At 35.2% G+C, this 26,929-nt stretch overlaps 1 protein-coding gene across 4 annotated transcripts; it reads right to left on the bottom strand.

The window, feature by feature from the left end:
- Positions 1 to 11,766: 11,766 nt before the first annotated feature.
- Positions 11,767 to 24,027, bottom strand: LOC144967138 (uncharacterized). 4 transcript variants are annotated; one of them, XM_078904006.1, is made up of 6 exons: positions 23,956 to 24,027; positions 20,964 to 21,068; positions 18,951 to 19,149; positions 16,803 to 17,686; positions 14,530 to 14,678; positions 11,767 to 12,370 (listed from the first exon to the last, which is right to left on the bottom strand). In XM_078904006.1, the coding sequence occupies exons 2-6, from the start codon at positions 21,060 to 21,062 to the stop codon at positions 12,199 to 12,201; spliced, it is 1,503 nt and encodes a 500-aa protein (XP_078760132.1). In that variant the 5' UTR covers positions 21,063 to 21,068; positions 23,956 to 24,027; the 3' UTR covers positions 11,767 to 12,198. The 4 variants fall into 4 exon arrangements, with proteins under 4 accessions (XP_078760132.1, XP_078760129.1, XP_078760131.1 ...); XM_078904003.1 differs by having other exon boundaries at positions 14,530 to 14,681; positions 23,956 to 24,023; XM_078904005.1 differs by having other exon boundaries at positions 23,855 to 24,019.
- Between the last annotated feature and the right edge of the window lie 2,902 nt (positions 24,028 to 26,929).

The raw sequence follows: 26,929 nt of genomic DNA, 5'->3' as shown, positions 1-26,929 counted from the left end.
ACAGGCGTCATGTCCCGTCCTACATGTTAAATGTTGCTGTTGGTCAGGGACCCCTTGTAAAGCGCTTTGAGCACATTTAGTGGATATTGCGCTATATAAAGCTCGGTTTTAATTCAATTTAAATTTAATTTAACATTGATGAATACATACTTAATAACTTTAATCTACTTTTTCACTCAACAATTTAACACTAGATAGAAATATGACTTTTGACACAATAAATATCTAACCACATAAAATTTAAAACTCATAATATTGTTATTTTACTCGCACAAATACAATTAAAAATCACTAACTTCGAACTAGAAGACAACGTGCAACGTTCGAACCACTGGGTCACCCCTACAACACTCAACACAAAGCTCTATGGCGAGGCTGAGGACCTAAAGCGGACCACAGACTTCATAGCAGATATCGGACTGCAGCCATAGATGTCCATCAGAGGAACGAAGAAGAAGAAGAAGAAGAACTAGAAGATAAACGAACACAGAAATAAAGACTCACCTCACAAAACATTGAAGTCAATAGGGTCTCCAATCACTGTCAACGCTACATTTATTTGGGAAAAAAGGAACGTTCTATGAGAAAGAGTAAAGAGTAAAGCGATCAAAAAAAGTCAGTCGGAAACCAATTAGAGTTAGAGATGCTTCTATAATCAAAATGTGTCGTTTACAATTGATGGTAGAACAGGCGTAGGTCGACAAGATTTGGTAATAACAAATATGTTGATGATGATGATAATGATAATAATAATAATAATAATGATAATGCTGATAATAATAATAATAATAATAATAATAATAATAATAATAATAATAATAATAATAATAATAATAATAATAATGATAATGATAATGATAATAATATAATAATATTAATAATAATAATAATATAATAATAATAATAATAATAATAATAATAATAATAATAATAATAATAATAATAATAATATATAATATATAATAATAATGATATAATAATATAATAATAATATATAATAATAATAATAATGATAATAATGATATATGATAATCATGATGATGGTGGTGATGATGATGATGATGATGATGATGATGATGATGATAATGATGATAACGCTTATGATCATAATATGAGTGACGTCAATTTCGTTCCTTCTATAGCCACAAAATTGACAATTGTGGCTAATTTCGATTTTTTTTTATGATGGAGATAATATCTAGATAAACTTTCTTACATTGCAAAAATCTCAAAGTTTGTATTTCTTATAATTTCAATTCTAAAAATAGATACCTATAAGGTGTGGACATTTTACCTGCATAATATCGTAAAAAAAAAAAAAAAAAAAAACAGCAACAAAAAACTTGAGCTGTTGTATCGCGCAATATCCACAAAACGTGCTGAAAGCGCTTTACAAATGAGCCTATGACAATTATTTCTGACAGAGACAGTGCTGTTTACGACCAGGTACTCATTTAACACCCGAGTACGGTGAGAGAATGTGAGTAAAAAGAGCATTTTCCAAAGACTCATCTATGCGTCGAGAGATGCTCGAACCCAGGACCTTCCAATCCCTAAACAGAGTGTCATTCCACAAGACCACATAGCCGCACATATTATCCTTTAGATAGTTCGAAGATGACATCACTCAGGTCTTTGTTATTGTTTTTGCCATCCGCGTTTGTGAGTTGTTCTCACTAAACTGTATTAACCAGGCTATAAAAGTTCATGGTTACACAGAGTTTGTGTGTTAGTCCGTTATACTTCCGGATGGCAATGTTGTGAACTCCTTGGCCAGGCGCATTCTATCTATAGCTTACTGTAAAAGTGCCTTGAAGCTTACGGGATGCACGTTGCTTGATACCCAAAGCCGTTGATAGATTGATGTTAATGGTTATTATTGTGGCAATTAATTTCAGGTATCTTAATCTATTTCTGTTGAGTGTAATGAGAGAGTGTCCTTAATGTCATACATCTGTCTAACAAGACACATTTATCGTGTCTATTTGTCATAGGTTCCGTCTAAAGGCCTAAAAGAATATATAACAAAGTCAATATTTGGATAACTGTAAATCGTGCGCCTAGTGGTCTTGTAGTATGACACTCGCCTTCGAGTCGGAAGGCAGTCTTGGGTTCGAGTTTCACTCTGAGCGGCGTATAGTTGAGTCCTTGGAAAAGAATCTTTACTCACATTCTCTCACCATACTCATGTGTAAAATGAGTAGCTGGCCTTTAACAGCATTGTCTCTGTCGGAGAAAAAATGTAATAACACCTTACAGACATCCTAGTGTTGCTGTTGGCTGGGGACTCTTGTAAAGCGCTTTGATCACCTTTAGTAGATATTGCGCTCTAGAAAAGCTAAAGTTAAATCAACTGAGACTAATCGTCTGCAAAGGGATTATGTGGTGTTGATCAAAATGCTGCAAATTGAATTTGTTGTAAAATTATTAGACGGGTTAAATTCATTGAGGAGACAAATAAAATATTTGAGTAGAAAAGTAAAAGACCTAAAATTTCAAGGTTTTGATCCTTACGTTATTAAATCCACGGTTTAGCTTATGTCTCAATATGACATAACACCGTTTTGAGGCTGTTTGTCACAATGGTTAAACAATATAAAACCTTTGTACATTTATATAATGCAATGTCAACTAAATGTGCTCAAAGACCAAAAGCCAGCAGCAACACTTAACACGAGATATAACGCTTGAACGGCGAACAAAGACAACGCTGCTAAAGGTTTGGTACTCATTTTACAGCTGAGTGCTCGAGGAGAATGTAAATAAAAAACCTATTCGAAGCACTCAATTTCGCGCCACTCAAATCCCAGGTTCAGAGCTCAAATCCAGGATCTACTCACTAGATCGCAAACCGCACTATTATAAACATGGGGTTGTAATACATCTACTAATATAGTAATAGTGAACACATGAGGTTTTTTTACATCATATAATGCAATTTCTTTCTTTCTTTCTAATCATTACATAAAATAACAAGCTGTATTTTGTTTTGAAAATAACCGTTTTTACAAGTTTAATCGTTTATCAAATAGGTAGGATTGATACTAAGTTGGATAGCCATATGTGACCCACCGTCTCAAAACGGTATTATGTCGGAACGAACCAGATGCTTAAAAGTCGAATTTAATGTTAAACTGGTCAAAAATATAAATTGTTGGCATTAGCACCCTAAAATATGGTATCCATTCTCCTGAATAAAACATACAAACTCAACACAAGTCTGATATTTCAGGCTATAGGCTAAATTCAATTTTCAACATCTTAACCATCCCGACTTAATACCGTTTTGAGGCGAAGGGTCACATATTTCAGTGTGACTGGACAGCTCAGTCGGTTGTGCGACCGCTCGCTGTCCCTTCTCTCTCTCTTCTCTCTCTCTCTCTCTCTCTCTCTCTCTCTCTCTCTCTCTCTCTCTCTCTCTCTCAGCCAGGTGGAGGGTGTCGTGTCAATTGGGTCCTGAGTTTGGCACTAACCCCGTGACTTTTTATTCTTTGTTTCCATCTGGCTCTTCTCAAAACCCTGTTTTTCTCATCATTTTAAAATAACAGTTTATACAAGTTTAATCGGTTTTAAAATAACTGTTTTAACAAGATTTATCATTTATAGATTAACTGTTAATACAAGTTTAATCGGTATTAAAATAAATGATTTAGATAACAAGATTTATCATTTAAAAAATAACAGTTTATACAAGTTTAATCGGTTTTAAAATAACTGTTTTAACAAGATTTATCATTTAAAAAATAACTGTTTATACAAGTTTAATCGGTTTTAAAATAACTGTTTTAACAAGATTTATCATTTAAAAAATAACTGTTTATACAAGTTTAATCGCTTCTAAAATAACTGTTTTTACATGTATAATCGATTTTGACAGGTTCAAACTTAAAGAAAATTTGGGTCGTGGCAGTAGTCTCAGGTCTTGTTAAACTATGAGTCTTTGCAGTTTTTCAGTATGATACCTACCTTTCGAACTGTAGGCCTCTGGCTCGAGTCCCACTGTGTCCCAAATCAGTGTCCTTGGAAAGTGGCATAATTTGCTCTCATTCTCTCACACTACTCAGGTGAAAATGAAGAATTGTCCAGTGACAATAATTATAATCTCTTTGTTGTGATCAAATGTTTATTGCGCCTTATGAAGGAAAAAAAAGCAACCATTAAGCCATGGCTGGGTGGTTCAGTGGTTTGACGTCTCGTCTTGTAAAGACATCAAGTCAAAATGATGATTCTGTGTTACTATGAGTATTAGTAAAAGAATGGACGTGTACAGGCAATCGCACGGTATGAAATGCATGTTGACTCTATAGAACCAACTATTGATTAAAATTAAAATTGAGCTTTTATATAGCGCCATATCCACTAAACGTGCCCAAAGCGCTTTACAAGGGGTCCCTGGCCAACAGCAACATTTAACATGTAGGACGGGACATGACGCCTGTTAGGCGATATTAATTTTTTTTTTGGACAGAGACAACGCTGTTAACGGCCAGGTACTCATTTTACGCCTGAGTACGGTGAGAGAATGAGAGTAAAGAGCCTTCTCCAGGGAATTAAAACTACAGTGGATGCGATGCCTGATTAATGCATAGTATTAGGTAATAATAAGGGGGGGGGGGGCGAAGTGGCCGAGTGGTTAAGGCATTGCACTATGATCCGGATGACCCGGGTTCGAGCCTCGCTTCAGGCACTTTCGTTTTTTTTCCTTGAACAAGATTATTAACCCCCAATTTGCTCACTTGGACAACATGGGTGATTCCTGTTGACATCAGACATCTTGTTTGATGAGTTACATGTATCTATATTCCTTCGTGGAATGCCTTGGCGACGATATCTTATGATAGCGTGGCGCAAAAGGCATAATTTTTATTTTTCAAAAAATAGGTAATAATTAATATGACAACTGGGTACATTCAAAATGTCCAACATTACATGGGTAGTGTGGGTTTAGAAAGAATCATGTATATCTCAAGCCAGAGATAACTGCATAAACTTTCTTAAAACTGCAGACTGTGCTATTGGATGCTAAGCCTGATTACACCGTGCAAATAATTACATGCACATTTCTTCTTCTTCTTCTTCGTTCCCGTCACGTCACATGGTCAGTCCGGTCTGGTGAATGAAGCCCACAGTGGTCCTGAGGTCGTCCTCACTGCCGTACAGCTTCTTTGAGTATGGGGTTGGGTCAGGCCAGAAGTTCCTTCTCAACTGGTTGTACCTTGGACATTCCATTAGGACATGATGTCCATTTTCATTTTCAAGTCCGCAGTCATATTGTCCAGAGGCACCTGCTCTGGACATCCTCCACATATGTTCCTTTAACTGGTTGTGTCCAGTTCTCAGTCTGAAGATGATGACCTGTTCCTTTCTGTCGAGCACCTTGATTGGGTCATTCATGTTGTATTCTGGGTGCTTCTCTCTCCATATCTGAGACTGGATAACTTTGGCCATTTTGTTAATTTCTCCTGTTGAGTACGTTGGGGAGGGTTGAATTTTTAATTCAGAAAAGTGAGTGGAGCAGGCACTTATGTTGGTAACAACAAGATATGAAGTGAGTAGAAAAGTGCCAGAAGACAATAGAGAATAAAAATTTTTTTTCGCGGCGGTGGTGGGGTTTGAACCTGCGACCTTATTGGTACGACAACTCCGCCTGGCAGGTGAAAGCGTGGCTCTACCGTGTGAGCTATCCACGAACACAAAAAATATTCGTTTCAAACCCAAAGTCATTTCTAGATCCCTCTCTCACCACTTCTTGAGATCGCCGATTCGTTCGCCACCATCGCGAAGAAATTTTGACCAGCAGTTAAGCTTAATAGCCAATATTCTCATCACAAACATATAACATAGAAACGATTGAGACATTGAGTATGCTCCAGTGTATGGGGTGAATTTTTAATTCAGAAAAGTGAGTGGAGCAGGCACTTATGTTGGTAACAACAAGATATGAAGTGAGTAGAAAAGTGCCAGAAGACAATAGAGAATAAAAATTTTTTTCGCGGCGGTGGTGGGGTTTGAACCTGCGACCTTATTGGTACGACAACTCCGCCTGGCAGGTGAGAGCGTGACTCTACCGTGTGAGCTATCCACGAACACAAAAAATATTCGTTTCAAACCCAAAGTCATTTCTAGATCCCTCTCTCACCCACTTCTTGAGATCGCCTATTCGTTCGCCACCATCGCAAAGAAGTTTTGACCAGCAGTTAAGCTTAATAGCCAATATTCTCATCACAAACATATAACATAGAAACGATTGAGACATTGAGTATGCTCCGGTGTATGGGGTGAATTTTTAATTCAGAAAAGTGAGTGGAGCAGGCACTTATGTTGGTAACAACAAGATATGAAGTGAGTAGAAAAGTGCCAGAAGACAATAGAGAATAAAATTTTTTTTCGCGGCGGTGGTGGGGTTTGAACCTGCGACCTTATTGGTACAACAACTCCGCCTGGCAGGTGAGAGCGTGGCTCTACCGTGTGAGCTATCCACGAACACAAAAAATATTCGTTTCAAACCCAAAGTCATTTCTAGATCCCTCTCTCACCCACTTCTTGAGATCGCCGATTCGTTCGCCACCATCGCGAAGAAATTTTGACCAGCAGTTAAGCTTAATAGCCAATATTCTCATCACAAACATATAACATAGAAACGATTGAGACATTGAGTATGCTCCGGTGTATGGGGTGAATTTTTAATTCAGAAAAGTGAGTGGAGCAGGCACTTATGTTGGTAACAACAAGATATGAAGTGAGTAGAAAAGTGCCAGAAGACAATAGAGAATAAAATTTTTTTTCGCGGCGGTGGTGGGGTTTGAACCTGCGACCTTATTGGTACAACAACTCCGCCTGGCAGGTGAGAGCGTGGCTCTACCGTGTGAGCTATCCACGAACACAAAAATATTCGTTTCAAACCCAAAGTCATTTCTAGATCCTCTCTCACCCACTTCTTGAGATCGCCGATTCGTTCGCCACCATCGCGAAGAAATTTTGACCAGCAGTTAAGCTTAATAGCCAATATTCTCATCACAAACATATAACATAGAAACGATTGAGACATTGAGTATGCTCCGGTGTATGGGGTGAATTTTTAATTCAGAAAAGTGAGTGGAGCAGGCACTTATGTTGGTAACAACAAGATATGAAGTGAAGTGAAAAAAATTTTTATTCTCTATTGTCTTCTGGCACTTTTCTATTCACTTCATATCTTGTTGTTACCAACATAAGTGCCTGCTCCACTCACTTTTCTGAATTAAAAATTCACCCCATACACCGGAGCATACTCAATGTCTCAATCGTTTCTATGTTATATGTTTGTGATGAGAATATTGGCTATTAAGCTTAACTGCTGGTCAAAATTTCTTCGCGATGGTGGCGAACGAATCGGCGATCTCAAGAAGTGGGTGAGAGAGGGATCTAGAAATGACTTTGGGTTTGAAACGAATATTTTTTGTGTTTGTGGATAGCTCACACGGTAGAGCCACGCTCTCACCTGCCAGGCGGAGTTGTCGTACCAATAAGGTCGCAGGTTCAAACCCCACCACCGCCGCGAAAAAAAATTTTATTTTCTATTGTCTTCTGGCACTTTTCTACTCACTTCATATCTTGTTGGGGAGGGTTGCTGCATGCAACTGCCTGCCTTTGCCAGTTGGTCAGGGATCTGATTTCCAAGTATGCACATTTGATTAACCCTCTCTTTACCAGCCATTTTCAGGATATTCCCCCCAAACGTCACACCCAACTAACACAAAAATAGACTTTGTATTACTCAAACACAAGAGCAATAAGTTCTTGCGATACATAATTTCTGTAGCAAAACATGCTCTACAACACACTGTCTAAATTTTATGATGTTCAAAAGAAATTTGAAAAAGAAAAATGTTGGTTGTATCGTGACGAATGTGACGATTTTTATATAGTTGGTAAGGAGAGGGTTAAATGACCTCACAGAAATTCCCGTAAATCAACTCCTGTCTAAGTTAATTTAGTTGAAAGCTTGAGTTTGTCAAGATCTCATTGTTGTAATTGAAATATGATCCAACCAAAGCAAACTTCCATCTCAATGTTAAAACAAGCCGATAAGTGGGTTCCGGAATCTGACCTGCAAATCCAAATGATGCCAAAAGTGTTGGAATGTAGTAATTTTTAATACATCCAACCCCCCCCCCCCTTCCCCTCTAAAAATATATACCAGCTGATGCTAAAATATGGAGACTTTTAAAACTGAAAAATGGACCCAGGTCATTTGCTCCAAGAAGCAATAACCCCATTTAAGCGTATGAGTTTGTTCGCAATAGTTATTTCACAAAAATAAAGAACTAAGGGAGATAAGCAATAAAAATTAATGTTGCTAATATAAGTATACACTGGTTATCTTCTCCTGAGATCAGATATTGAAGCAGGTCTTTCTCCGTGAAGCAAGCATTTACACTTCTCCTGTTACAGTAAAACATAGATATAGCGTCCCTTTCAATACTCTTCAACAGTCGTAACGTCACTTCCTTCCTAATGACGCATGGTGACTTAGTAACACTGGCTATAAACTATCGGAACAATGGCGGACACCCGTATGAAATATTTCTCCTGCGAGCATAAAAGCGTAGCCAGAGGGAAAAAACCCATAAATTTTATCTTGTTTTGACTTTTACACATTCTGATCACAAGGCATAGGAAAAGTTTTAGCCAGCATGAAGAATAAAAAGTAATGTTTTCTTTGTTTAGAACCAAGATGGCCGCCGCTGCGTGACATCAGACTACTGAATTCAATTGTCGCTTTACCACAAATCTTCCCCATTCACGGAATCTGTTAAACTCTCGATAAATCTAAATGTTGTACCGTCAGTTTTCTCAAAATTCTAGACGATAAAATAGGTGTTTTTTTTTTTTGGGGGGGAGGGGTTTATGTACTAAAAAACATAAGTCAATTTTAACCAGAAATAGCTACCTTTTTAAACAAACAAACAAAAAGAAAACAGTAATAGTGTTTTAATAGACCTGGCTCGCTTCTAGGGCAAAGTTGGGTCCTTGGAAAAGGCCCCACAAGATACACATGTGTAATGGCCAGTAGGATTCTACATGTTTAACATAGCTGTCAGTTCTGGGTCTACTGTGAAATTGCTTTGTACATCTAGAGTAGATATAACGCTATATATAATATTATAAAATCTCACAATTTAAACGTCCAAAATCTCGAGGCAGGGTCCGTTTGTTTGTTTTGTTTAAATAGGGGTTTTACGGCGCTTACAACACTTTTAACCAATTTCAGGGCCATTAACGTACAGGATGATTGAGTATTCAAATCTAGTCAAACCATCAAGCACCTAAGAACAAAATAGATGAGTTCAATGGAGACTTGAAGTAAATCCATGAGCTATATGTCCATTGTTACATTTTGTGCAGCTATGTGGTCTGACACTCGCTTTTGGATCGGAAGGTTCTGAGTTTGAGCCTCACTCGGCGCATAGTTGAGTCCTTGGAGAAGGCTCTTTATTCACATTTTCTCACCGTACTCCGGTGTAAAATGAGTACCTGGCCGTTAACGGCATTGTCTCTGTCCGAAAACAATTGTAATATCGCCTAACAGACATCATGTCTTGTCCTACATGTTTAGTGTTGTTGTTGCCCTGGGACCCCTTGTAAACTGCTTTGAGCACGTTTAGTGGATATTGCGCTATATAAAAGCTCATTTTTTTTTTGCTTTTTTAGTTACATACATCTGGTCTGAAAAATCCCTAAAAGTCATCAACTGATACAACTCTGATACAATATTTCCCCCTCTTTAAAAAAACAAAACAAAAATAGAAACAACTTTAATAGGAATGAGATTAGCGGAAGAGAAGCTTCCCTTGATTGGACGTCACCCATAGTCTGTGATGTCACCGGCGGAAAAGTTATTAGAGAGAGAACGTCATGTTGGTTGTGCGCATGCGTCCCTATTCCTCGCTTCCGGTAAAAGCGGCGAGAGACACTTCAAAACCAAATTGACGTTCTCTCTGTAAGGTGACGTCCAATCAAGGACGCTACTATTGCCCTAATCTCATTCCCTATATATGGTTCATGTCCCAGGAGTCAGAGTGTTGAGTGTAACTGGCAGCCAAACCCCTGCTAACAAGTTGGGATTCCAATCTGGTGGTTTTGGGTCAGAGCTTATTTTCTCCTGGCAACTTGGAATGTGGACCAGAGATTAACTCGCTCAACCCTAGCACCGACTATATCCGTAGTTTACCCTGGTTACTTTTACCCCATGTCTATTTATTATTACATTTTTCTGAGACAAATTATAGGCGTAAGTATCAAAGTTAGTGTTCTTAATTTTTACATGTTAATGGTAGTTGAATCAAAATATTAATGTACGTGCTCATTTGTAATACATTTTTTTTTCAATTTTGAAAATTAACAAAAATCTCTAGGATTGAGCGAGTTAAAAATTTCTGGCTCAGCACTATACACGACAAGTAAAAAGTGTGAGATGTCCAAGAAAAAGGAGTGAGCAGCCATATTTGAATGGGTCTATGATAAAGGATGAACCTTATTCAGGCACTGGAAAAGGTCCTCATACAGGTACACAAAGCCAGGCATGCCTGATTAAGACTTACATGACACAGCTGGTCTACATCAGACGGTTTAGAGGATGCTGGTATCCTTGCCACCTACAATATGTATGTTAAATCCTTTCAAACTAACAAGGCGACGACACAGTTAAGGGGGAGGAGGGGGGGGGGGGTGTTATTTGGTGCGGTGTTCTTTTGTACTTGTATCACTAAGATATCTGGTCATGGGTTATAACCAGGTACTCATTTCACGCCTAAGCCACATCATGTAATAATGACATAGGCTGGTAATTTAATGAGTTGACGTTGTTGGAGGGCAGAGTCACAGCTATCATATAAAAATAGAAAAAATTGAGCTTTTATATAGCGCAATATCCACAAAACGTGCTCCAAGCGCTTTACAAGGGGTCCCTGGACAACAGCAACACTTTACAGGTAGGACGGGACATGACACCTGTTAGGTGATATTACAATTTTTTCGGACAGAGGCAATGCTGTTAATGGCCCGATACTCATTTTACACCTGAGTATGGTGAGAAAATGTGAGTAAAGAGCTTTTTCCAAGGACTCAACTATGCGCCGAGTGAGGCTTGAACCCAGGACCTTCCGATCCGAAAGTGAGTATCATACCACAAGACCACATAGCCGCACAAATCATATCATGATACACAAAATGGAAGAGTAACCATTAACCATTAGATACTTGAAATTGCTCAGAGAATCTGCTTTGTCATCATAGATCATAGTGCAACGTGCGGCTATGTATGACACTTGTTTTCGGATCGGAAGGTCCTGGGTTCAAGCCTTGTGCTTGGCGCATAGTTGAGTCCTTGGAAAAGGCTCTTTACTCACATTCTCTCACCGTACTCAGGTGTAAAATGAGTACCTGGCCGTTAACAGCGTTGTCTTTGTCCGAAAAATTGTAATATCGCCTAACAGGCGTCATGTCCCGTCCTACATGTTAAATGTTGCTGTTGACCAGGGACCCCTTGTAAAGCGCTTTGAGCACATTTAGTGGATATTGCGCTATTTAAAGGTCAATATAAAGTTCAAAGCTCAACGTGCAGCGTGTGTGAAATTATTCAGACACTTGAGTGGCAAATATTAGATTGTCAAAGAAATAAGGCATAGGCCTAAGTGACATCTTTATAGAAACACTCCATTTTCTTAAAAACAGGAGGTATTGGGAAGAAGCTACCTTTTAAAAAAATGAACAAACACATAATCATTAGACTTAACAATAATATTTAATAATTTTGATATTAAAAAAGCTGTGAAGATATATCTGAGTATGGCGCTGTGTCACATATAACACGTGTAATGTAAACACGATAATGGAAGATTACTAAGTCATGTTTAATGGTTGTCGCAACAAAATATGTGACCCATAGTCTCAAAACGGTATTATGTCGGAACGAACCATATGCTTAAAAGTCGAATTTAATGTTAAACTGGTCAAAAAGATAAATTGTTGGCATTAGCACACTAAAATATGGTATCCATTCTTCTCAATAAAACATAAAAACTCAACACAAGTCTGATATATCTGGCTGTAAATTCAATTTTCAACATCTTAACCAACCCGACTTAATATCGTTTTGAGGAGAAGGGTCGCATATGGTAAAATGTAACCATAGTTAAAATCAATGTTAGAAGCTAATTAGAACCTGTAACCATAGTAGTCAACATATCGAAATGATTGCGACTCTTTCATAGCTTTGACTATTGCCTGGCTCTTCTTTGATCTTTTGACTTGGAGATTATATAGTCGATTTCGCTGCTTTTCCATTTCCTGTTGATGTCTCAAAGCAGCGTTTTTCTTCCTCAGCCATCTGGAAATGAGAGGAGTAACATAATATCAATTATCTATATGCTCAAATAAAAAAAAAAAGAAAAAAGACATTAAAAAAATTAAAAAGAAGATAAAGAACATACATACTTATAAAGCTTAAATGAAATTTACTCGTCAAAATTTGAGTTTTTCATTTTAAAAAAAAAAAGTCTTTTCAACAAAAGTGCTCACCTCCATAGCATGTCTTTTCGGAATAAGAGAAAATCTTTTATTATCAACTGTGCCTGAGTGATGGTATTTTAATTTAAAGCTTAAAAAAAAATAAAAATTGAGCTTTTATATAGCGCAATATCCACTTAACATGCTCAAAGCACTTTACAAGGGGTCCCTGGTCAACAGCAACATTTAACATGTTGGACGAGACATGACGCCTTTTAGGCGATATTACAATTTTTCGGACAAAGACAGCGCTGTTAACGGCCAGGTACTCATTTTACACCTGAGTACGGTGAGAGAATGTGAGTAAAGAGTCTTTTCCAAGGACTCAACTATGCGTCGAGCACGAGGCTCTAACCCAGGACCTTCCGATCCGAAAGCGAGTGTCATACCACAAGACCACATAGCCGCACAATAATGTTATAATAGCTTATAATGTCCTTTCTTTTTTCTTTTTTTTCGTGGGATTCGAGTTAACTCTAACCTATCCTAAAAGATTTGTTTCACACTATGTATATAAATATAACAACAAACACAACAGTTTTCATCAACAAAGAATTAAGTAAGCAACAGGAGCTTCCATGAAGAGAAAGAGAGAGGGAGAGAGAGAGAGAGAGAGAGAGAGAGAGAGAGAGAGAGAGAGAGAGAGAGAGAGAGAGAGAGAGGGGGAGAGAGAGAGAGAGAGAGAGACAGAGAGAGAGAGTGAGAGAGAGAGAGAGATAGAGTTGCATTGCTGTCCCTGATCTCTTAATCATGATAGAATAGTAGAGTGGAGCTCGGGATGGCTGAAGCCATTCGATTGCTGTTCCATCACATATCTGTGCCAATTGTTCATGGCACCCACGTATCGTCTAAACATCCAGCTATCTCATAATTCCCCAAAAATCACATGTGCTTTTTCTCTCACTTTATAAAAAAGTCCAAGCCAAGTTTTGTTTAGCATTAAACGACAATGTTTTGTGTTAAAATTTTAATCTTTATAAAAATGGAATGACCTTTGGTTTAATATAATATTTTTTAAAAACAACATTCAAATGACTTTGTCTAAACCGTTTTATAGTCAAATAAAAAAAAATAATAAAATTCCTTTTATTCATCTCCAGAGGAAATTTGTCATTAGAGTCTTTTCATAGGGAAGCCTGGAATAACCCAGGCATTAGCCACAGTGCAGCACTGCAACATGAGCTAGGGCTAATCGACGTGCTAAAGGCCCCACAACAATGTGAATAGTGGAAATCGGTACCTTTCACATACAAATCAATAACCATACCGCTGAGCCAAACTGCCCAATTTGGGATAGCCCGATTATCCTTAAAACCAACCATTTATTCTGTTCAATAAAACATATAAACTTGACCCAGGTTTCAGTTTTTTTTTTGACAATAAATATTACTGTTATCATCAATATCATTCCTGCAAAATAATCTGAGAAACTTTATAACAATCGGAAACGGTGTGTAAGTTGCAGTTCTAGAGAAGCATCAAATCAATAGAAGAAAAAAAAAAAACATCTAAAAAATTCAGGCAGCCTCGGTTAATATTTTGGGATGTTTCTTTTTTGGTCTTGTATTTTTCTTTCTGCTTTGTCTGATACACACCTTTTCAGATTTATAATAATAATAATAATAATAATAATAATATTAATAATAATAATAATAATAATAATAATAATAATAATAATAATAATAATAATAATAAATAAATAATAATATATAAATAATAATATAATAATAATAATAATAATAATAATAATAATAATAATAAAATAATAATAATAATAATAATAATAATAATAATAATAATAATAATAATAATAATATAATAATAATAATAATAATAATAATAATAATAATAATATAATAATAATAATATAATAATAATAATAATAATAATAATAATAATAATAATAATAATAAATAATAATAATAATAATAATAATAATATATAATAATAATAATAATAAAATATTATGATAAAACTCACTCTTTGAAAGCCTTATCCGATTCTTCCTTTGGTATGACACGGTAAGACTCCATCATCTCTTGCTGCTGTCTCCTCTTTAATAATTTGTCCTTCTTCCCTTGATTTCTTTTCTTCTTCAGCCACGATATAAATGCTGCGTCATCGTCTTCCTTCTGGAGCAAATCAAATCATTAAAGACTATCACAAAGTGACAGATTTTAAACATAACAACAAAGTGACAGATTTTTAACATAACAACAAAGTGACAGATTTTAAACATAACAATGTGTTGATACATTTTCATGCATACCACGTCTGTAAATAAATTTCCATTTTTTTTTAATGAATAAAGTATATTATTATTATTATTACTATTACTATTATTATTATTATTATTATTATTATTATTATTATTATTATTATTATTATTATTGTTATTATTATATATTATTATTATTATTATATTATTATTATTATTATTATTATTATCATTATATTATTATTATTATTATTATTATTATTATTATTATTATTATTATTATTATTATTATTATTATTATTATATTATTATATATATATAATAACCACATTTTTTTCTCTCAAATAACTAAAATTCCCTTTACTCATCCTCAGAGGTAATTTTTCTTCAGTGTCTGTCTCCAGAAAAGATCCAGGTAACCAACCATCAGCCGCAGTGCAACTAATGCTACAAAGTCAGCAATAGAGGCTAATTTTTTTTGCTCAAGATAAAAGAGTGAGATTCCATTGTCTTCTAATTAATAATAATAATAATAATAATAATAATAATAATAATAATAATAATAATAATAATAATAATAATAAAATAATAATAATAATAATAATAATAATAATAATAATAATAACAATAATTATTTGAAATGTTTGTGAATGTGTAAGTGTGTATGTGTGTGTGAGTCTTTGTTTGGCTATGTGTTTATATAATATGTATCTGTGTGTTTGTGTTATGCATGTGTGTGTGAGCGTATATGTGTGTGTGTGGGTGTGTGTGGGTGAGAGAGAGAGAGAGAGAGAGAGGAGAGAGAGAGAGAGAGAGAGAGAGAGAGAGAGAGAGAGAGAGAGTGCGATAAGAAATGAAGGGAAGAGAAAGAGAGCTGTGTGATTTTGTACCTCATCGACAATTTTTGAATTCTTGTGAATAATTAAATAAGGACTGATTATTTTGGCAATATAACCCAAAAAGCCACAGGGTTTTTTGGGCAATTTTTTTCCAAATTGCCGGAGGATTGATTGGCCAATTGATTACATAGCCCCAGGATTATGCGAAAAAAATCATATAAAGATTGTAAAACAAAAAAAAAACAAAAACAAAAAAACAAAACAAAAAACAACAAAAAAAAAAAATCAACGAAAAAACCCCCATAACAACACAACAAATGGTATGGAAATTATTCTACACATTAATGATAAGGACAATGTGATATTAAAACCAGGATCTTCTAAGTCACAAGTCTAACAGCATAACCTCTTAGCCACATGACTACTTGCTTTGTGGAGATTTTTAATCATGTCATTCTTAGTATTTTAAAACTTCGGAATGACATATTTCTTTCTTTTAATTTTACTGGCTCTAAGTTTGGTGTAGGTATTTTGTATTATATTATCAAAGCCATTGTAAATAGGTGTTGATATTTGAATTTAAGATGATTACCTTATTTTGTGGGTCTTATTGTTTAAAGGATTGGAAAACTGAACTGACAAAAGCAGCTTTCCCTTTTCATAAAATTTTCGCATTGCCATAGCCAGAGAAAGGTTTACAAATTAGATGGGTAATATCGCCCAAAATCACTTCGAATTAAGCATTATTCAATAATTAATTTTAGAGTTTAGTAAAATAAGTGTATATAAAAACTCACAGCTTTTGTAGTCATTAAAACTGGCATTGTCTCTTTTGATATAAATATATAATTGGTTAATGTTCACAACAAAGTAATTTATGAGGTCTGTGTAAATATAACCTTTTATTTCTTAACGTATATCCTACTCTATGACTAGTTACGACATACCAAAACATTATAACGTGCATCTATGGAATTTCTAAATCAGGCACATGATTAGAAATTGATGTATAAATTGTTTTCAGATAATATTGTATCGCAATTCGAAAGACCCTAATCCCTCATAAAGAAAAGAAGATTTCATATCCTGAGAATAAATATCAACAAATTAAAAATTGACTAATTTTTAATAATTCCAGGAAAAATTAAAGGAAGTTGGATTAATAAAAAAGGAAACACAAAAACGGATAGACTGACCTTATCTGATTTTTGGCTATTTCTCTCCTCCATTTCTTGTCTTTTCTTGTCATCTTCCTCTTTCTTTGCGCTCAACCAGGCCTTAAAAGCATGTTCGTTATCTTTTCTTTTCTCCTCATCCTCCTCTTTCTTTCTTTTCTCCCTTTCCATCCTTTCCTCCTCTTGCTTTTTGGCCAACTGTCTCGACTGTTCTTTCTGTTCAGGTGTCATAGCATATGGAGAGTTGTAGTTAAAATTATCAAGAGAGGTATTTGATCCACTTGAAGCGTTTGCTGACTTAGGGCGTGGGGATTGTGCAGGCCGCACATTCCTTCTTGCACCAACTGTGGCAGTGTTCGGACGGGGTCGGTTTGGGGGTCGAGGGTTTACATTGGAAGAAGGTTCATTTGAGTTACTATTATTATTTTTCGATGACGATGACGAAGATGATGAAGTATTTTCTTTCCTTTTGTGATTTTGATTATCTTTATTGTCTTTGTCTTTAATTTCAGTATCTTCCTCTGGAGCGTACAATGCCCTTTCGGAAGCAGTAAGTTCGTCGATACCCAAGACTTCGAAATTCCCCTCCCTTTCAACAACAAACTGTTTATCTTTGCTAGCTTCACTATCACTATATTTGTCATATTGTGGAGTAGTATCAGCGTCATTAGAATTAGAACTGGCTGCAGTCTCACCATCTTGATTATCTGATTCACCACGAGTACTGTTCGGCTGCGATGACTCATCATCACTGAAAGTAGGAGGAGGTGCAACGAGGTCAACAATTTCAGGTTTAAAGCCTACTTTGAATTCCCTATCACCTTCAACGGGAGTCGGTTCATTTGCAAGTTCTGCGTTGAGTTGTTCTAGCCTGCCTTTTACATTGTACTCCGGAGGCTCCTCATCTGCGAAGTATGAAATATTAAAAATCGAAGAGAGAATGATTATGAAAAACGACACTTCACTGCCATTAAAAAAACAAAACAAAATCTTTTTTTTTTTTAAAAACGAAAAAAATTAGAATTAGAATAGAGTTATCTAACCAAAATGATTGATGGCTTCAGCTGCAAACAGTTCAGTTGGAACAACCCAATTATGCAGGAATTAAAAAAAAATAACCTACAATGGATATAAAAGCCCAAAGTACATTAACAGTTTCATCACGTTTCAAAATAGATTATTTTTATTTAATATTTTTACCCAATATTTACAGTTATTTTACGTTATCTGGTTAAGAATGATTGTGGCCTAATTAAAAAAACAAACCAACAACATTCTTGAAGCTAAATGTTTTGCAGCTAAAGCCACCATGGTGTTAAATTAATACTTGACAGTCAAAATGATAAATAATTCTAATAAAGCAACTAACCGTGATAAACCAAACTGCTTTACAATAAAATATGGATAAAGGGCTATACTTAGATAAACAAAAAGGCGTTTATTTAACACACTATGCTTTAATATCTACTATCTGATTCCATTAATGAGATGTTTGTTAAATCTTATGATAGACATTCAACTATAAAATTATTGTTACAAAACTATTTAAAAAAAAAACAAAAAAAAAAAAAAAAACAGTTGAAAAACAAGACAAGTAGATAGCATACTAATGCTATCTATCCAATTGTGATTCATTACTGTGACGTATAAAGGATGTATGTGTTCATATTGAAGACACATGTGCAAAGGGCCCATAATAAATTATGTGCCAGGCATTTTTGATAGATTATTTCTTACTAAATCACAAAACAGTAGGGCTTGTTAAAATGTCAACATATAAGCAACCATACGCTTTATGACAACCATTTAATTAGGATTGATAATTACAATATCACCTGGCCTACATTCCGATATGGAATTCATCAACTAAAATAGTACGGTTTTTGTGACTAAAAATACAAAGGCATAACAATAGATCAATAAGACTAAACTAAACTTGGAAAAAATCAAATGACTGACACCTTCCACAGTAAACGTGACCACCGAGGGCAACGGTAAATTTATCTTTATCTATAATATAAATAAGGGTAAAAACAAAAGCAGAAACAACTAAAATGAAAATTTATCTCTAAAAAGCAAACAGTCTAGCTCTATCTAATTTGGCAAAGAAAATCGCTTAACAGAGATGATACAGTATTGAATTATCATAATTTTGATAAAAGTTCCCACCCAGTAAATCACTGTCCTCTTGCTTCTGGACCATCAGCTCCATCATGGCACGTTGTTGATCGTCTGTAAAATTGTAATTGTCTGCATCCAGTTCTGGATCACTGTCAGATGCTTCTTCTGTCTTCTCTTTTCGCGCATTCTGCGTCTCAATCTGCCCCTTTTCCAGACTTGTATCAGTTCCATTGAAATCGCTTTGGTCCTGTTTGAAGTTGAACAATAACAAGTATGACCAACCCGCTTATCCAACAAAAATAAATGTTTAAGTATGGAGGCATATTCCTGTTTCTTATGATTAAATATCTTTGAGATACATCTATTGACAAAGAACAATATCTGTTGCTAATTATTGCAATGCAAAAAAGCCAAGCACCAGGGTTAACTGAATTAAGTGTCACAAATTATTGCTTCAGTTTCTCTAATGACAATAAATCAAAGAAACCTGAAAGAAGGAATTACTTTTTTTGTAGCTTGCTCTAATATCACACTGGTTTTGTTGGTTTTTTTTTTTTTTTGGTTGTTTTTATTTTTTTATTTTTTTGGTTGTTTTCTTTGTGTGTGTATGTGTGTGTGTTTTGTTGTTGTGGTTCTGATTGTGACATTCTCTAATGCCTTCTTTTCACTTCACTTGGGGAAAGAAGAGATTTTTAATTCAAATGAATACTACTGGTAGGTGATCCAAAGTATCAAGAAGCTATTAAACAGCATTATTATGCACTATGAAAGTTGCATTAGTACAGTACGTTCCAGGTCCCGTGTGCACGGAATATTGCAAATTCCTCCAAAGTTACGAAATAATGTGATGTGATTTTTTGCACAAGGTTTATATTTTAAATGACATTACAAAATTTGAATACCAATAGTGATAGACCAAACAGTTCTCTCACAATGGCAAATTTCTTTGATATTTTCAAGGTTTGCAATAAAACATGACTCAAACTTTAAAATATGTATTGTAATGGTGTGTTTATTTTCATTCCCGTGCAAAAAAATTAATCTTAACAAAGTTGCATTCAGTAGTGTAGCTGAGCAAGTATTTTTGGGTTATTTCAAGCAGCGTAATAATAAAAAGCATTTAAATTGTACTTCACAACATTGAAAGCAGGCGCACAGCACTTTATAATTTATTTCTTCCTTGGTAGACAATGCACGTATAATATATTGGACGACACAAGCAGCCGGTTAGATGCTTATAAATTTTTCGTACACAGAAATTGATGCCACTTCAAGGGGATCCTCCAAATTTTTGCGCCCTTCTTTGATAGGACGAGGAGAAATGCCTTTTACAAAGACATAAATCTCCGACGAACTTTTGAGCAAGACAACTCATAAAGTTTGCACAAGACATGTCACAAAAATTCACTGGTCACTCATTGTTTATGTCAAGTGTGTACAAAGTTTACAATTTGTTCATTTTGAACCCTAGGTGGCAATGAGTAGTTCACATGAATCTTGTGAAAAGTAAACCATGCCTTAGGGGAATTTAGTGATTGTACTCACAACATAATTCACAGTGTATAATATTGTTATTGTAAGCAATCTAAATGTTCATTCATCCCAGACCCTTCATATCTTATATACTGTAAAGAAGAAAAATGCTAAAACATGGTACTGTAACTGATGCAACAAAATTGGCTTAATTTCACTAACAATTCTAGTGTTTGATCCAATTATCATTAAAATTCATTCTGAAAGTTGTGACGATATCAATGTCAAAGTGTATGCACGGGTTGTGGAATGGACTATATTCGTTTAGGATAGTTGTAAAACAGCTTGCCCAAAATATCAAAATAATATAATATATTTGTTGAGCGCTCTTCCTTATCACGAGGAAGTGTTCAAAGCGCTTTACAGGTGCATCAACAATTCAAAATGGAAAATAACAAAGTCTAATCTATGAGTCCTGGATTCCGGAACAATATACATCCTAGAACCCTTTCACTGATCTATGCATGAATGATAAATCTCATTTTCTAAAAAATCATAACTGACAAAAAAGGTAGGTTGTAAGATTACCTTTTTCACTATTTCAGACTTGCTTTCATCTTGTTCAAAATCGTCTTCATAATCATCATCAGTTAATGTGATGGCACTGTTTTTCTCTGTCTCCGCCATTTTAGGCTGAAATAATAGCATGGCGTAAATATTAATACATAACGTTTATATTTAAAAAACAAAAATCTTTCCATTTGTGTTTCAAAACTATTTTGATAGAAACAATAATTTTAAGGATGAATGTGAGATTAATTTTTTTAAAAATCGGGTGTAGTGCTTGATTATTCACTCTTTTCATCCCCTACATATTAAGGACTTCTTAATTAGATTGAAAAAAATAGATTTTATAGGCAGCAAAACCTTCATTTTGATTTAGTTTAACTTGACTTGATACACAAACATAAGTGCAACATTGTCATAAATCATTTTGAAAGATCGACAAAATGTGATATCATATATTACACTATTTTCCTCTCCTTCTCAAACTCCTGTTTCCAATGAACACCGACCGATTTTGTGATACTGGCTAATGTTGACCATGCAGTCACTCATTAAAATTAATGATACCTTTGACCTTAATGGTGTTATGTTATAATGTTTTACTTCAAGCAGGGGCGGTTGCTGGCTGTCTATTTAAGGCGGCATGGATCGAAAACATTCTCTCACCGTACTCAGGTGTAAAATGAGTACCAGACCGGAAGCAGTGTTGTCTGTGGTGGAGGAAAATGTTATCTCTCCCAACAGGCATCATGTCTCGTCTTCATTTTTCTATTGGCTTAGGAGCCCTTTTTAAGTGTCTTGAGCTCACTCAGTGGATATTGCGCAAAATCAATGTTCTAGTGGGTTTATTTTTTTAGAATGCGTGTTTATTTTGTGTGAAAAAAACGGGGGGGGGGGGGGGGGGGGGGGGGGGGGCAAGTGTGGTTTGAATTATAAAGAGATATACTCAGGTAACTGGTATTTACGATGGGCATATATTATGTAAAAGAGGTCCATTTGTCGATTTACCTCTAGAGAAAAAAATTGTATATAACCCGATCATTGAATCTATTGATCCTTTCATAGTTGTTTCGGTATGGATTGCGATACACGTATGTGCATTGAGATTTGTGAATATCATTTTTAAAAAAAGAACAACATAACAACAGCAGTTAGACCGTCATATAAAATTTCTTCCTTCGAATATCAACTGTGATAACAGTCATTAATAGAAGGAATAGAAAATCCAACCTCAATGCAAAGCTCAATGCACTACTTATCTACTCCAAAGACAATAACAATAACATAACTACAAGTTGAACTGCTGTGTGTGTCAGCTGTGGGTTAATGGACTGGGATTCTTATTTATAGCATCATGGGGCTCTACTCGGTGAATGATTTGTGTAATATTCGTATTGATGATTAAAATCCATTTCAGCCAAACAAATAGCTTAACATCTATATTTATTGACATTTTCTTCATCCGTATCGTCTAATTACAACAAACCTGTTCTTCCAATGAAAAAACTAATATGGTTTTGATTTCTCCCAAGTCAGGCCTCAAGGTGTGCAAAACTAAATTTGCCGGCCTGACCTAGTTAATTTAGCAGTAAAGAGTATCAGTTGTTTGTGGTGGGAAGTGGATAACCGTGGTTTTAAAACAGAAGAAAACAGTCTTTTATATAAAATACTTGGGCGGCCTGTTGACTGTTTGGCTCATGGTAGCCCCCATGCCCCACCCTCAGCTCATTGTCGCACGTTATCTCGCCTCGCGTGGGGCAACAAGAAAAAGAGAGCCGTCTGTGATGACGCACAACCTTCGTACCTATCATGGCTAGTAAGACAGGAGAGATGTGCGAGTGTTAAGCAGAAAGCAGCATATGCAAAAATTGAGACGAAAAGCAGTATCTGCTAAATTTGAAAAATATAGGGCGGCACAAAACAACTTCGCTCAATAGACCGACCGCCAGTGACTTCAAGGCAAAAAACGTTTCACACAAGATATAAAATTCATCTCCAGATAAGTGAAATTGTAGAGAAATATCCAACAGGGGAATCGACCTATGGTAAAGATAAGATATCAAATCAACTGGAATGTAATTCGAGTACGTATAATAGTAATAATTGAAGACATTAAATCGAGCCTGGCGAAAAAAAGGATAGGCTTGCAAAAATAATTATAGAGATGTGCCTAAAGAACATGTTCCTTCTAAAAATATAAAAACTGATCGATTTTGCCAGCCCATATGCGCATTCGTGTCATTTATCAATTATTAGTACCTTAACTGTGATATTTTTAAAGAGGACTTTGTATTCATACGTAAATCAAATCAATTTTTATTTTAATTAAAATTTTATAAAGTTGATTTTGACCCCCTAGTTTTTCTTACATTGTGTGTAGTAAAAGCATACTAAACGTGCACATTTCAGCAGGTCTGATATCCGGACATAATTATGGTCTTAATTTAATATTGCTGTATTGTAATGGGCACTATTTTGTGTTGGTTAGAGAGGATTTCCATTAAAACAATTAGCCCATAATAATTTGGTTTATCAGACATGCAAATAAGTACAAACCGGTATAAGCGCATTACTTTGACTCTGAATTTAAATTTAAATAGAGTCAATACAATAGAGTAGATCTGTCCAGTAAAATTATCAAAACGTGGATAGCTGTGTGATATGTCTGAGTATCTACGTTACACATTTACTCAGTCACTGTTTTAGTTAAAAAAAACTTATATTCACTTCGACTTCCACGACTATCAGTCATCAGTTCCATATAAATACAACTTCAATTTCAATTAAATAATGAACATTTGAAGTTGAAGAAGAAGCTGAACTGAACCGAACAATAACAACATTCAACATCAAAGTCAAAGCAAACAAAAACAATCGACAATTGCCTCAATATAAAATAGTTGCACACTTACTTTGTGTGGTTTTATGTAAAACGAGTGTTACAAGAAGTTTTTAAATGAGTTTTTATGATGCATTTTAGGTGCTTCAATGTTTATGTCATTAGTTATCTTACAGCGTATTTCTAAGTAATATGGCAAAATGACGGACATTACTGTTTGGCTTCGGTGTCAAGGAAATGATAGTCTATAAGTAGAGCTAGCAAAGTCTTTGTTCACGCTTTTATATTTTTAAATGTCAACATATTTCTCAAAGTATATGATATTATTATCAGATTGAAAAATTAGACGAGAAAAAAGTCAAATTTGATTTTTAAAATTTAAGTTCGATAATATTTTTTCCCATAACTCTACTTAATTACCCGACGTGTTAAACTGAACATCGATTGTGTGCCATTATCGATAATCGAAAGCATCTCGTCACGCGCAATTTACAAACACGACACATAGGCCTAATAGGCTATTATTGTACAGTACTTTAGAGCCATAAAGCCTGTTGAGATTGTCACGGTTTCTATAGCGTCAAACGGACAATAGAAATGCCTGTTATATTTAGAATAGGAGGCTAGTATATCGCAAAGTACTTTGCACCAGATCTAATAGACCCAGCTACCCAATTCCTACTGGAAAAAAAACCCAACAAAACGCTACTCCACACGAGCCTTTGCCGATGAAGCAAATGCTATGCCAACTCAGCTACTAGCTATGATTAAACGGGAGCCCGGCATAAGCATTGAGAGGGGTGGGGGAGGGGGGGGGGTACAGATCTCTCTCTGGTCTGTGGGTGGGGCCGGGGGGGGGGGGGGGGGGCGCACTTGGAACAGGCTCTTTACTCACATTCTTTCACTGTATTATCTGGTGTAAAATAAATGCCTGACCGTAAACAGCGTCGTCTGTGCGCAAAAATGTAATATTGATATAACAGGCATCGTGTCTCACATTAAAATATTGTTGCTGGCTTGAGAATCCTGTAAATCGCTTCGAGCACGTTTAGCGGATATTGCTCTATGTAAAAGCTCAAGTTTTTTAGTTTTTTATTTACTACTACTACTACTGTACCACTACCAGAGCTACCACCCCCACCACAACAACAACTACACTGCCACTACTACAACTACTACCACTTCTACTACTACTACTACTACTACTACTACTACTACTACTACTACTACTACTACTACTACTACTACTACTACTACTACTACTACTACTGTAAATTGCTTCGAGCACGTTTAGTGGATATTACTCTGTTTTGCTTTTTACTACTACCACTGTACCACTACCAGAGCTACCACCCCCACCACCACAACAACCACTACTACAAATACTTCAAGACTAGTAGGCTACTAGTAGTTGTGCAGCATGGATATTCCAAACTACCTTATTAAATGGTATAAAGAGTTTCTGACCCATAGACCGCAATGTGTAAAATTGGGTGAACATATCTCCAACAAAAGAATGTTGTCGAACGGATGTCCCCAAGGCTGTGTGAGTTCCCCAATCCTGTACATCTTATACACCAACGACTGCAGACCATCCTTTGAAAATTGTTTTATAGTGAAATATGCAGATGATACTGCTATTCTTGGCTTATTAAAAGATAAAGTTACCGAAAAGAATTATTTCAAACAAATAAATATATTCACCGATTGGTTGTAAACAAAATCAGCTTGAATTAAATGTTGAAAAAACGAAAGAACAGGTGTTTGGTGTAAAAAATAAAAACGACTTAAAGTGTGTGGCGATCGGTAAAGATGATGTTGAGATAGTTGACTATTTTAAATATTTAGGAATAACCATTGATAGTTCCCTCAATTTCTCTCAACATATTAATATAATATCTAAGAAAGTTGCCCAAAGATTATACATCCTAAGGAAATTGAGAACATTTCAAGTAAGGAAGAAAACTATGTTAAGAGTTTATGACTCATTGATTAAAAGTGTAATTGCGTTTGGCTGCACCATATGGTTTGGAGGATGCCGACTTAAAGATAAATCAAAAATTTCAAAATCTATCAAAGAGGCATCAAAAATAATAAACCATCCTCTTGATAGAGTAGAAAGAATTCATGGAAAAGCAATAGAAAGGAAAAGCATTCTCAATTACCAACAATAAAAAACATATTTTATACCATGAATTTAGTCTTTTACCATCTGGGAGAAGGTTTTGTCAGATTAAATGTAGAACTAACAAGTATAAATCAACGTTCGTTCCATCAGCAATAAAAATTTTGAATATTTCATATGGTACAGAAAAACCAAGGATTGATTCGTTGACTGATTAACTGATTAATTTATTTAATGTAAGATTAACTGACCAATTGATAATGATGATAATTTTTGGTGTCGAATTGCCACAATCGTAACAAATTGAAAACGAAATGAATATGTTTATGTTGTGTATATCGCACGTGTGAAAGAAAGAAAGAAAGAAGAGAGAGAGAGAGAGAGAGAAGAGAGAGAGAGAGAGAGAGAGAGGAGAGAGAGAGAGAGAGAGAGAGAGAGAGAGAGAGAGAGAGAGAGAGAAAATAAGTACGAGTGAAATATCTGTTCAATCTTAGTTATCGTTTAACATTATAACAAGTGTAACTAAATGACAAATTGCCATATTTATGGACAATAAAGATCTATTATTATTATTATTATTATTATTACTACTACTACTACTACTACTACTACTACTACTACTACTACTACTACTACTACTACTACTACTACTACTACTACTACTACTACTACTACTACTACTACTACTACTACTACTACTACTACTACTAGACTAGCAATGTCTTGTTTGTCTCAGCGGAACAGATGTCTTGTCACAAAATTCAAGCGATATTGGCGATACTATCGATTCTCGAGATTGGTTTCGTGGCCAATAACTTAGCAGACGACATCAAGTTACCAGTTTGGATGATTTTGATCTAAATAGTCGTACAAATGTTCTTTTTATTTAATTTTGCTGCCAATCATTGATCTAAATTCGTGACTGGCTTTAAAATGCTGATTATCAAAGACAAGAGATAATACATTCGATTAAAAAATAATGAAACTGAAACGTTTAAAAACAATTTACTCCAATGTCCATTT

The sequence above is a fragment of the Berghia stephanieae genome, chromosome 3 (genome assembly GCF_034508935.2).
Source record: "Berghia stephanieae isolate SIO BIC M18660-M18661 chromosome 3, UCSD_Bste_1.3, whole genome shotgun sequence".
Taxonomy (NCBI): domain Eukaryota; kingdom Metazoa; phylum Mollusca; class Gastropoda; order Nudibranchia; family Aeolidiidae; genus Berghia; species Berghia stephanieae.
Note: the sequence above shows the minus strand (reverse complement) of the source record. Positions and strands in the feature narration are given on the sequence as shown.